This window comes from Trachypithecus francoisi, unplaced genomic scaffold (genome assembly GCF_009764315.1).
Source record: "Trachypithecus francoisi isolate TF-2019V2 unplaced genomic scaffold, Tfra_2.0 Lachesis_group18, whole genome shotgun sequence".
NCBI classification, from domain to species: Eukaryota; Metazoa; Chordata; class Mammalia; order Primates; family Cercopithecidae; genus Trachypithecus; species Trachypithecus francoisi.
Window position 1 is genome coordinate 40269790 of NW_022681463.1, and position 13395 is coordinate 40283184.

Below are 13395 nucleotides of genomic sequence, written 5' to 3' on the forward strand. Positions count from 1 at the left end.
GCAAGAACAATATTTTAAAATATGTGCTTTGGTGGCTAAGGCAAAGCTGACAAGAGAGATAAACGTCGACACTGGAGAAACAAAATAGCCCTAACAGTAAGCACACTGTGGTCATTTCAAATGCCCAGAGTATACTAAAAGTATCTGACATGTAAATTACTCACATACACACAATGAAGACAAACATACTGCCTCGCTCCAAGTGGGATGAAAAAAATAATAATTTTAATTTCATTAACTATATTAAAAGGATATGACAGTACCTTTAGGAAGATCCAGCTCTCTGCTAACGATGAACAAAATACATTATAGAGGTGCCAAATCATTGCTGATAAACACCTTTACATAGACTGCGATGACAGTGAATATAGACCACATGTACTATGCGCAATGATACCTTTTATCACAATACACTTTTCCCCTGTTCATTACATACAAATTTCTTGGAGAAAACCTACATAATTATGAGCAAGCAGGGACAAAAAAGGAATTCATCGTTTTCCAAAATGTGCATACTAAAAAAAGGGAAGCGTGTGAAATCATTCGTATTCACGTTTCCTGAAGCAAATACAAAGCACGCAGATGCAAACTCCACACAGAAACCATGTATGGCCAAAACATGTCCCCATGTCTCCCCTTCTCCCTCCCTCAATCCCCAACACTCAAACACAAAATGGCAAGTTTGTTTTCTAAAATTATGCAGAACACACACTGCTAGTGGAAAATTACAGTTGGAAGTCTTGGCTTTTCAAAGTTTATGAATGAGGGAAGTTATTTCTCTTAACTATATTGCTGGAATTTTTCCACTCTCATTTCAATTCAAAATACAGTGTTTATTCTTCTCTCAACTTCCCATGCCCCTCCCTTCACATCTTTCTAAGTCACCTTCGGACCAAAGTTTCAATCTAAAAAGACACTAAAAGCTCATTCCTTAGATCTCCCTACTGTCCCGTGGGTAATGCTACTCACATTTCACATTCCTTTATTTAGCGTAAGAAATGTAACGTTTAAAGTTTCTTTCTTTCCACACACATACCTGTATTTCTTTAAGGAAAAATAAATTATTTTCAATTACTGTTCGCTTTAGAATTCTTAAACATGTTGTTTTTTCCGTGGAATAATCTTTAAGCCTAATTCAAAGTTTTAAATACTTTAACTAAACCAGCACGTGGCATCAATAACTCCTAAATGACTGCAGGGCTGATGCACGCCACAATTTTCAGCAGTTGTTCCTGATTCACATCTGCTTAGAAGACTTGTGCCTCATTTTAAAAGCGTCCAGTAGAATAACGGCTAGAAGTCCTGATGTTAACCTTCTACAGATAAATGTAGCCCCAAGGCATTAATGAAGAGACCCGCTCTTTTTCAGGGGGAAAGAAGGGAATGGAAGATCTTGTCTGTGAGACACAGCTGGGAGGGTAACAACTCTTCAGTGAGTGACCCTAGAATCTCAGTCTCATCAAAGCTGAAAATGAAAAAGCACATGTCCCGGCCCCTTCTCCCTGTGCTTGGATGTGGCCCCAGAGAAATCACTCTTCCAGGTGGGCCTTCGTGTGTTATCTCCTACACCTGCCCTGCCACCCACCCTTCCTTTCCGCTCCCCCCCCTCCACACTGAATACACTGGCTTCTCAGGTATAAGGTGGACATGCCCACTTCTAGGCACCCCGAGGGAAGGCACCCAAGAGCCCTGGCCCAGCTCTGCACCGCGCGCCCTAGGCTGTGCCCCGCAGAGACGCCGACCGCCCTGCTCCTCCCAGACGCGCGGTGCCGACACCCGGCGGGCGAGGGCCCACCTCTGCCCTAGGAAGCCAGTGACACCGTCGGGGGCCAGGGCTTAGGGCAGCGCTAATTTAAGCTGGACATTAAGATGCAGGAGCGGCAGAACCCGCAGAGTCCCCAAAAGTGGACAAGCAAACCAGCTTCTTCACGCCGGCTGGATCGCCGAAGGAGGCTAAAGTGCAGAGTGACCGGGGCTGCAGTCACCTCGCGACGACGGCCCCGAGGCAGTCAACAACCTGCGGAAGGGAGAGCAGTGAAAGGCACTCACCTCCACCCATCTCTGAGCCTCGGCGAACGCCACGGAGCAGTTGGCCTCTGCCTCCTCCAGCCCTTCCATGGCTAGGACAAGGGAGGGAGAGAGAGACTCAGTGGATGCGTGGAGGGGCGGGGGTGTCCCCACGCGTCTGGGCCCCACGGACAGGGAGGGCACGCGGGCCGCAGCCAACTCCGGCTTCCGCTCCGGCTGCGAAGGCGCCCGGGTTCTCGTTCCCTTTGTTGCGCTCTGCAATTCGTTAAGGTCTGCAACCTACAAGAACGTGAAGACCCGGCTTTCTCTAAACTCCTGAAAGCGACCCAAGGTCCGCGGGGACCCGCGCAGCCAGGCAGGACGCGGGAGGCGAAGCGGGCGCCCGGAGGCAGCGCGCGGCACCAGCCCCGACGACAGTTTGGACTTCAAAAGTCGCAGCGCCGCGGCCGTCCTCCCCGCGGTGGCCCCGCCCCGGCCCACCCCACCGCCCGCCCGGGGCCGGCCGAGTCGCCGCTTCCGTCCGCACCTCCCGTGGCTCCCCGGGGCTCCCGGCCGCGGCCGCCTCTGCGGTCAGACTGTCTAGTCCAGGGGATGCCACTGTCCGCCAGGGGCCGCGGCCCGCGCCCGGAGGGGATGCGCCGCCGTGCCCGCATCCTTCCCGCACCCTCCCGCCTGGCCGCTGCCCTCTCCCGGGCCACTGAGAGCGGCGCCCTCCCTGCTCGCGGCCGCCCGGCCCGCTTGACATACCAAGAATAGCTGCACACAATTGTATGCTTGGCCTTTCCCGGCCAAGAAACTTCCCCCGCTGGGGAGCGCGGCCCGCCTCCCTCACCTAGCCCGGGCCAGCAGAGCCCGCTACCCGCTCTCCTGCTGCGATCCGGCCCCCGCCGCCAGGTGCGCGCCCTCCCCTCCCACGCTCCCGCCCCCTGCGGGGGCCGGGCCCTCTGGGCTGCAGAGCAGGGTCGTGGCCTTGGCACGTGCGGCCGCTTCCCCACGGCGGAGTCCGACCCCCGCTCCGCCCGACTTCCAGTGCAGTGGAAGGAAGGTCTCTGCCCCTCCACCACGGCTCGCCACTGAGGGTTCGAGCGAGCGAGAGAGTTCCTTGCATTCCCCACTTCCCGCCCGCTCAGCCCACTTTAGGCTGTTTGATGATCGCCCTCGCGCTGAGCGTCAGAACTCCCACCCTTCGTGGTTTAAAGGACACTCAGGGGACAGCGAAGTGGCAGGTTATGCGGTATCCGTAGCGGCCCTGGGTAGGTGTGCAGGGCCGCGGGGCGTGGGTCCTTTTCACACCAGTGCTCAAATCAGGTCTCCACAAAGGAGTCTACTCATCTGTCTGAGCAACCTGGGCCCTCACTCCACGCTCCTGAGGCACTATCCAGGCCACAGGTTGATGGCTTTATCTTTGGAGGAAGATAAAGACCAGTTTGTACTCTGCTGAAACGAAAGCAAACCCTTGTTCTTATTTTTCTGGTTGTTTACTTTTTATGAAGAAAAACATTATAGAGCAGAGACTACTAGAATACTACCTAAAACCTAGCGTCTGTATTTAACAACTATTTGCCTTTTGCCTTATTTATCACCTTTTCTGCTGGAGGGTTTTATTTTTTAATTTTTTAAATTGTATTTACTTGTTTGTTTTTTGAGACGGAGCCTCACTCTGTCGCTCAGGCTGGAGTGCAGTGTCACCATGTCGGCCCACTGCAACCTCCGTCTCCTGGGTTCAAGCAATTTTCCTGCCTTAGCCTCCCGAGTATCTGGGATTACAGGTGCCCACCACCATGCCCGGCTAGTTTTTTTATTTTTAATAGAGATGGCGTTTCACCATGTTGGCCAGGCTGGTCTCGAACTCCTGACCTCAAGTGATCCACCCACCTCGGCCTCCCAAAGTGTGTGTTTGTTTGTTTGGGGAAGGAGTCTCGCTCTGTCGCCTAGGCTAGAGTACAGTGGCGCTATATCGGCTCACTGCAAGCTCTGCCTCCTGGGTTCACGCCATTCTCCTGCCTCAGCCTCCCGAGTAGCTGGGGCTGCAGGCGCCCACCACTGTATTTTTTTAGTAGAGACGGGGTTTCACGGTGTTAGCCAGGATACTCTCGATCTCCTGACCTCATGATCCACCTGCCTCGGCTTCCCAAAGTGCTGGGATTACAGGCATGAGCCACCACACCCTCCCGTTCTTTTTTGCTTTTTAAGTTTTTTAAGAGCTCTGTGGCCTAGGTTGGAGTGCAGTGGCGCCATCATAGCTCACTGTGACCTTGAACTCGTGGACTCAAGCGATCCTCCTGCCTCAGTCTCCCAAGTAACTGCGACTACAGGCAAGTGTCACCACACCCAGCTAATTTATGTATTTTTTGTAGAGAGAAGGGTGTCACTATGTTGTCCAGGATGGTCTCAAACTCTGACCTCAAGCAGTCCTCCCGCCTTGGCCTCCTAAAGTGCTAAGCCATCACACCTGGTGGAGAGTTTTAAAGTAAAGATAGGAAATTTCACCCCATATGGTACCATATACATATCATTTTTAAAAGGACACTTTCCCACTTTGCAAGGCTGAGGTGGGTGGATCACGAGGTCAAGAGTTCGAGACCATCCTGGCCAACATGGTGAAACCTTTCTCTACTAAAAATACACACAAAAAAATGTTAACTGGACGTGGTGGTGGTACTCGGGAGGCTGAGGCAGGAGAATCGCTTGAACCAGGGAGTCAGAGGTTGCAGTAAGCCAAGATCACACCACTGCACTCCAGCCTGGCGACAGAGCGCGACTCCATCTCAAAAAAGAAAAAAAAAGAAAAAAAGACACTTTCCTACATAAACATAATGCTATTTTCACACCTAACTAAAACTAACAATAATTATCAACTCATATCAAATTCTTCCAACTGACCCAGAAATGTCTTTTACAGCTGACTTACTCAGACCAGAATCTAATCCATGATACCACCCATTGCATTTGAGTGCATCTTTTTTAACCCAGAAGAGACTCCTCCTCCTCCGTACTCCCCCTTTTTTTGGAATGACAGTGCCTTGTTGGAAAAACCAGACTGTCTTCTGGATTTATCTTAGACTTCTTTGTGGTGTCTTCAACATATTTCTCTTCTCTCTGTACTTCCTGTGCTCTGGAAGTTAGCTCTAAAAGCTAGATTGGAACCTATCTCTTCTGAGTAAACAGTTCACCACCCACATTCTTCCGGATTGGGGTGATGGTTTTTATTAGGTTCATTTTTGTTCAGCCACTTTTTATTGGCACTATCTCTAGTCTGTGGGTCTGTTTTAAAAAGCTGACAAGCAAGCTTCAGGAATACAACTGTTCCTGCTGAAAGGGAGGCCACTGACTGAACCATCTCTTCGCCTCCTGGCTACACTCTGATCAGGCCAAACCCCAAAAGAAAATGGAATGATGAAAGAAACTGGGAAGATATTTCTCTCTTGTTGGCTATTCAAAAACTTTTAAGTGCGGCGAGGCACAGTGGCTCACGCCTGTAATCCCAGCACTTTGGGAGGCCCAGGCGGGCAGATCACTAAGTCAGGAGTTCACGACAAGCCTGGCCAACATGGTAAAACCCCGTGTCTACTAAAAATACAAAAAAATTAGCCGGGCATGGTGGCAGCCACCTGTAATCCCAGCTACTTGGGAGGCTGAGGCAGGAGAATCGCTTGAACCTGGGAGGGCGGAGGTTGCAGTGAGCCGAGACCATGGCACTGTACTCCATCCAGCCTGGGCAAGAGAGTGAGAATCCATCTCAAAAAAAAAAAAAAACCCTTTCATATGTGCTAGATGTTATAAGTGATACAAAATTTTAAAATTCTAGATGCTGAATCCTATGCACTATTCAGTCCAGTAGGACATTCTGCAAGCTTCACAAGGATTATTATTCTTAGAGTTAATATATACATACATTATACCATTTAAAGCCCCTGCTGTGTAACTAGCTTTGGGGGTGGCAGCCCAGAATGTTAAGAAGTGCACAGCCTTGAGGATCTGAATGCCTTACAATATTAGCAAGCTACCAGAATCACTAAGTTTCCATTTCTTCATCTGAATAATGTGATAATACTTCAAAGGATTGTTGTGAGAATTAAATATGATGGTGGATATAAAAGCGCAAGACATTGCTTAGAACAGACGCTCAACAAATGAAGGTTGAAGGTTATTTCCCTTTGGTCTCTCTTCCTAACAGTGTGTCACATTTTTCCTAAAAAATAGGAATTTTATGTATTTGTTCAAATAGTTATATGGAAAGGCTGGAGGATTTTGCAAATCCTGTTTCAAGTCGGCTCAGGCACCAGTCACTGCTTGGCCTCTTTAATGTTGAAAGTTTGCAACTCAGAAGACCCAAATATAATTCTTTGCCTCCTAATATCAGTCATTAGAATGTTTTACCCTTCTGGGAAGATTTATACAGCTCTGTAGAGAAAAGTACAGCACCTGCCTTAGGAGTTTGAAATGAAATTCGCAACAACAAAACATCAAAATATGTATTTATTTTCCAAAGGAATTTGAGATACCTTTCAATATTTAAAAATGTAAAAAAGTACAATTGTCATATATTGATGCATTAGTGATTAACTCTTGATGGGAGAAAGGGGTACGATCTTTCTAGAAGGTCACTTGGCAATAAACATAAAAAGTTTTTCAAATGCCCACACTCTGTCCCAGCAATTCCACTTCTTGGAATTTATACCAAGGACCTGAGCAAACATAGATGTACAGAATGAAGTAATGGTGGTAGACACAGACATGCCCCATAGGAGTGTCATAGGAGGACTTGCTTCACAGGAGGATTTGCTGCTCAGCCTTGGAGAATGTGGTCAACAGATACCCCTAGCTATCAGCCCCTTCAGAGTTGGCCTCAGCTGCAGAGTGCAGCCTCACCTGAGGTCCTTCCCCTCCCAGGACAGCCCTCATCTGGTCAGTGAATGACAAGATTATAAAAGTCTAGCCATTTCCACCCAATGGGACAACACTCATAGGCCTTTACAGTAGACCCTGGGGTCTGCTGAGGCTGCAGGACTGCACCACAGTTCACCTGCTCCCTTGCCCACACTTCCCTCTTCCATTCACAGGAATCTAGCCCTAGTTAATATCTTACACCTCCAATGCCATTTCTGTCAGCTTCTGAGGACACAACCTGTGATGGCATCAAGCATGACTTGTTAATAATGAGAATCCCAAAGCTACCAAAACCCCTAACAATAGAGATGGTGGAGTAAATTATGGTTCCTCCATAGAGTGAGATATTGTGCAGTCATTAAGAATGTAAAAAGAGTCCAGGTGTGGTGGCTCACACCTATAATCCCAGCACTTTGGGAGGCCAAGGCGGGTGGATTGCTCAAGCTCGGCAGTTCAAGACCAGCCTGGGTAACATGGTGAAACCCCATCTCTACTAAAAGTACACAAATTAGCTGGGCATACTGGCGCACGCCTGTAATCCCAGCCACTTGGCAGGCTGAGGCACAAGAATTGCTTGAACCCAAAAAGCAGAGGTTGCAGTGAGCTGAGATCGCACCACTACACTCCAGCCTGGGCAACAGAAAGAGATTCTGTCTCAAAAAAAGGAAAAAAAAAATGTAAAAGGACATTCAGTGGCACAGGAAAGAGTTAAAATATATTGCAAAGTGAAAAAAGGCAGGCTGGGCATGGTGGCTCATGCCTGTAATCCCAACACTTTGGAAGGCTGAGGCAGGTGGATCACCTGAGGTTAGGAGTTTGAAACCAGCTGGGCCAACACGGTGAAACCCCATCTCTACTAAAAATACAAAAAAAAAAAAAAAGAAGAAGAAGAAAGAGAGAGAAAAAGAAAAGAAAAGAAAAGAAAGAAAGAAAGAGAGAGAGAGAGAGGGAAAGGGAAAGGGAAAGGGAAGGAAAGGAAAGGAAGGAAAGAAAGGAAAGAAGTGTATAAAGCACCTTAGTTTGGGTTAGTTTGGGTTAGTATTTTTTAAATGTTTAATTTTGGCCACATAGAACAATTTGGGAAAAACATCACTGAACTTTTGACAGTGGTTATTTCTTCTCTGTTCTGTTTTGTTTTGTTTTGTTTTGTTTTGTTAAGACAGGGTCTCACTCTGTCACCCAGGCTGGAATGCAGTGGCACTCATTGCAACCTCAGCTTCCCGAGCTCAAGTGATCCTCCCACCTCAGCCTCCCGAGTACATGGAACTACAGGTACATGCCACCACGCCTGGGTAATTTTTGTATTTTTTGTAGAGATGGTGTTTCATCATGTTACCCAGGTTAATTGCAAATTCCTGAACTCAAGCAATCCACCCACCTCAGCCTAACAAAGTGCTGGGATTACAGGCTTGAGCCACTGTGCCCAGCCACCAACAGTGGCTATTTCCGAGTGGAGATTTTGTACCTCTCTCTCTTTTCCAAGTGTTTTTACAAAAGACACGTATATTACTTTTATAAATAAGAAAATCTGTATGACACAAAAATAAAATTGGCTTTCCATATCTGCAGGTTCTACATCTGCAGATTCAACCAGCTGTGGATCTAGGGGGTATGGAGTGGGGAAAACAATGAAAAATAACAATATGACAATTAAAAAGAACACAAATGTTAAAAAATACAGTATAACTGTTTACATAGTATTTACATTGCATTAGGTATTGTATTAAGTAATCTAAAGATGATTTAAAGTATATGGGAGGACCGTGCAGGTTTTATGCAAATACTACATAATTTTATATGAGGGACTTGAGAATCTGTGGGTTTTGGTATGAACAGGGGATCCTAGAACAAATTCCCCCAAATTCTGAGGGATGACAGTATGTCCAAATTTGACTTCTACCTCATCCCACAACTTTCAATCCCCTCCTGCCTTTCCTGACTCTGTAAATGGCACCATGCCTAAAATTTGAGGGTCATACACGACTTTTTCGTCTTTCATCCCAATGCCAACCCCATTCCCAGTCTTGTCAATTCTATTAATACTACCTTAGTTCAGTCTCTCATTCACTCTCAGTTAGATTTCAGAAACAGTAATGATCTTGAAATCTAACTCTTTTTAATTTTTTTTATTATACTTTAAGTTCTAGGGTACATGTGCACAACGTTGAAGTTTGTCACATATGTATACATGTGCCATGTTGGTGTGCCACACCCATTAATTCGTCATTTACATTAGGTATATCTCCTAATGCTGTCCCTCCCCCCTCCCCCCTCCCCTCACCCCACAACAGGCCCTGGTGTATGATGTTCCCTTTCCTGTGTCCAAGTGTTCTCACTGTTCAATTCCCACCTATGAGTGAGAACATGCGGTGTTTGGTTTTCTGTTCTTGCGATAGTGTGCTGAGAATGATGGTTTCCAGCTGCATCCACGTCCCTACAAAGGACATGAACTCATCCTTTTTTATGGCTACATAGTATTCCATGGTGTGTATGTGCCACATTTTCTTAATCCAGTCTGTCATTGATGGACATTTGGGTTAGTACCAAGTCTTTGCTATTGTGAATAGTGCCACAATAAACGTATGTGTGCATGTGTCTTTATAGCAGCATGATTTATAATCCTATGGGTATATACCCAGTAATGGGATGGCTGGGTCAAATGGTATTTCTAGTTCTAGATGCTTGAGGAATCGCCACACTGTCTTCCACAATGTTGAACTAGTTTACAGTCCCACCAACAGTGTAAAGGTGTTCCTATTTCTCCACATCCTCTCCAGCACCTGTTGTCTCCTGACTTTTTAATGATCGCCATTCTATGGCGATCATTAAGGATATGAACAGACACTTCTCAAAAGAAGACATTTATGCAGCCAACAGACATATGAAAAAATGCTCATCACCACTAGCCATCAGAGAAATGCAAATCAAAACCACAATGAAATCTAACTCTTAAACCACCAACACACTCCCCACTCCTGCCCCAATTAACCTCTCTTTAAAGGACTCCCAGTGGCCTTTAAAAACCATCTGATGGTTGCCAGCCCATTAAGTGGTGTCCTTCGGGATCTTCTCCTGCCCACTTCTCTAACCACATCTTAACCTGAGCTTCTGCCTTTTCCAGAAATGTGTTTCTCTCCTTCGCTTTGCCTTGCTTTCTCTTACCTGTTCTTCCAGGCTCAACTCAGGCTCTTCCTTCTCAGAATTCAAAAAGCTTAGCAGATCCTCCTGAGCGAGGTGAGACATATCTTCACTATGCAATCATAGCCCCTTTCACAAGGTATTATATTGCCTCTTTTCCTCATTGAACCATAAGCAATTTAAGAGTACCTGGCTTGGTGCCTGACATATATCTAGTATTCAACAACTGTTTATTATCTGGAATGTGTATATGTAAAACCTATAACATAACATACAGAATAATGCATTGCTAACAGCACAATAGAAAATATCATTGCTTAGTGCCACTGATACAAGAATTTCCTTACAGCAGGGCCTCTCAACAGAAAGACAATTGACAATCTGGGTCGGATAATTCTTTGTTATGGGGATTGTCCTGTGCATCTTGGAGGTTTAGCAGGATCCCTGGCCCCTACCCACTAGACACCAGCAGTATCCCTGTAGAAGTGATAACCAAAAATGTTTCCAGACACTGCCAAATGTCCCCTGGGGGCAAATCAGCCCCCCGTTGAGGACAACTATTCTACACAGAGAAACTGGCTTTGTCAGGAAATGCTTTTCTACAATAACAGTGAACCTTAGGCCCAAGTTTCTTGCAGCAAGTGGTGGGGTAGTGGGGGAGAGGAGTTAGGATGAATTGGGCAGAAAAAGGCTACTCTGTGTTGTAAAGGAAGAAGGGATGGGGCTGAATGGTGCCTGGGCAAAGATTGTAAGAGAAGAGGTCCTGTTGGCTGGAAATAATTGAAAGAGGAAGCAGATACAGTGAGAATTCTTCTAATAAAAGAACTGAATTTTGTACTGTCATTGGTTATGATTCAAAAAGGTGCCTGCCCTTATAAGCTCAGAAATAACCAACATATGGATTTTGTGTGTATTTCTCATGCTTATATGACAGCTTAGTTAACACAAAGAAAGACTCCTAGGAGGTAGATTAAAAATATATTTAGTAATAATTATACTTATCCCATCTCTACCCCATTTGTACCCACAAAAAATACATCTTCAGTGTCAGTAATAAGAAGATGTGATGTTGTCAGTACTTACATAATGATATTCAGACAGGAAGGTTCAATTTTATATTTGGAAATCAAAGCCAGAGAACAAAGAAGCCAAAATGTTACAGATAATGATTAAGAAATGAACATAAGAGGGAAAACATGTATGCACCAGAAAGCAAAAGGAGAAAGACAAAGTGAATCCCATATGAGAACACTCCTCCAAAAAGAAGACAAACCTCCAGGAAGTTTCCAGTGCAGCTTTAGAATGATGAATCCTACAGTGGACGAAGGCAAGGGTCATAAATTTGTCTTCTGAAGCTACTGGCTTGTTAACTGAGAAGGGATAGATGAGAAGCCCCTGAGTTCTTATCGACCTTCATCTCATGTACACAGACATCTCATTAAGAGATCAACTGAGATGGTAACTTTCAAAACATGGGACCAACCCCATAATTTGAAAAGCAGTTGGTTGCTTTCTTCCTACTATAAAGGTCTTAAGGGTTTTTTTTTTTTTTTTTTTTTTGGAGGTTTCTTTCTTTCTTTCTTTCTTTCTTTTTTTTTTTTTTTAACAAGTAGAGGGGTTTCCTGTCATTGAACTAAAATCATTTAACATAAATCCAAGACCTTTTTTAAAGGTCCCCCATTCTAGCTAGAATTGCAAAACCACATTATAATTCTCTAAGTGATAGCAGTGAGATCAAAAGGACTTACCCTAGAATTAGCTTTAAAATAAACTATTGCAGCTTCTGGGAACGAAGAAGGAGAGAATGTGTGTTTACTAAGCTTTTCTTCCTGAAGCCCATGAAATGAAAAAAAAATAAAGTCTGTGTTTTCCCTAGAAGGATATCTTTAGTAGGGATAATCAAAGATAAAAATAGTCAAGTACAGTTTTCCCTAAAATACATTTGTGTGTGTGAGTGTGTGTGTGTGTGTGTGTGTGTGTGTGTGTGTGTTTATGTTTTGGAAAAGATTTTCTACCTGATCTATCATTAACTTTATTTGATAAGATAAATAACCTTACTATCAGTTCAAATTGTTTTGTTAAAAAGGCAGGGGAAAATATTTAAGCACAGTATGCACTATATGATTAATATAGATTAACCTCCTCAACGTATGATGGGGTTACATCTGATAAACCCATTATAAGTTGAAAATATTGTTAAATATTTAACCTACCAAACATTATAGCTTAGTCTAGTTTCCTTAAACATCCTCACAACAAGTACATTAGCCTACATTTGGGCAAAATCATCTATTGTAAAACCTATTTTATAACAAGTTGTTGAATATCTTATGTAATTTATTGACTACTGTACTGAAAGGGAACGAATGGTTGTATGGATACTCAAGTACGGTTTTGGCTAAATGTGTATCTCTTTTGCATCATCGTAGTCAAAAAATCATAAGTTGGGGAGCATCTGTACTTTAGAATTGTACTTGCAATTCTTGTTTACATTCTGAAATTGGACTCAGAAATGAAACAACCCATACATTAGAGGAAATGTCTACTTCCTATAAAAGTTCAAACTACAGTTTTTATAATAACCCTTCATTCCCCTATTCTATCACTACTAGGTGGATAGCAGTAATATTTTAGCTTCAAAAAGGAAAGGACAGTACCTATGGTCGACAATAATGTATTGTACACTTAAAAATATATTGGCTGAGTGTGGTGGCTTATGCCTGTAATCCCAGCACTTTGAGAGGCTGAGGTGGGTGGATTGCTTGAACTCAGGACTTCGAGACCAGCCTGGGCAACACGGTGAAACTTGGTCTCTACAAACAATACAAAAATTAGCCAGGTATGGTGACGTGCAACTTGGGAGGTTGAGGTGAGAGAATGGGTTAAACCTGGGAGGTAGATGTCATAGTGAGCTGAGATTGTGCCATTGCACTCCAGCCTGGGTGACAGAGTGAGACCCTGTCTCAAAAAAATTATGTGTGTGTGGTGTGTGTGTGTGTGTGTGTGTGTGTGTGTTTATGTTTTGGAAAAGATTTTCTACCTGATCTATCATTAACTTTATTTGATAAGATAAATAACCTTACTATCAGTTCAAATTGTTTTGTTAAAAAGGCAGGGGAAAATATTTAAGCACAGTATGCACTATATGATTAATATAGATTAACCTCCTCAACGTATGATGGGGTTACATCTGATAAACCCATTATAAGTTGAAAATATTGTTAAATATTTAACCTACCAAACATTATAGCTTAGTCTAGTTTCCTTAAACATCCTCACAACAAGTACATTAGCCTACATTTGGGCAAAATCATCTATTGTAAAACCTATTTTATAACA

General features: G+C 44.4%; 1 protein-coding gene and 1 long non-coding RNA gene across 14 annotated transcripts in view; one reads left to right on the plus strand and one right to left on the minus strand.

Annotated features, from left to right (window-relative positions):
* LMO7 (LIM domain 7) overlaps nucleotides 1-2490 on the minus strand; it is a 223679-nt gene extending 221189 nt beyond the window's left edge. For 12 of the 13 annotated variants that reach the window (XM_033177537.1, XM_033177536.1, XM_033177532.1 and 9 more), the window contains exon 1: nucleotides 2050-2490. In XM_033177537.1, coding sequence (XP_033033428.1) covers nucleotides 2050-2118 — 69 coding nt within the window. In that variant the 5' untranslated portion in view covers nucleotides 2119-2490. The remainder of the gene's footprint in view (nucleotides 1-2049) is intronic. The other variant, XM_033177541.1, reaches the window with a different exon arrangement.
* Nucleotides 2491-2749: 259 nt separating this feature from the next.
* LOC117063686 overlaps nucleotides 2750-13395 on the plus strand; it is a 33387-nt gene continuing 22741 nt past the window's right edge. Inside the window, exon 1 of the long non-coding RNA XR_004429037.1 lies at nucleotides 2750-2922. This is a non-coding gene — a long non-coding RNA (uncharacterized LOC117063686). The remainder of the gene's footprint in view (nucleotides 2923-13395) is intronic.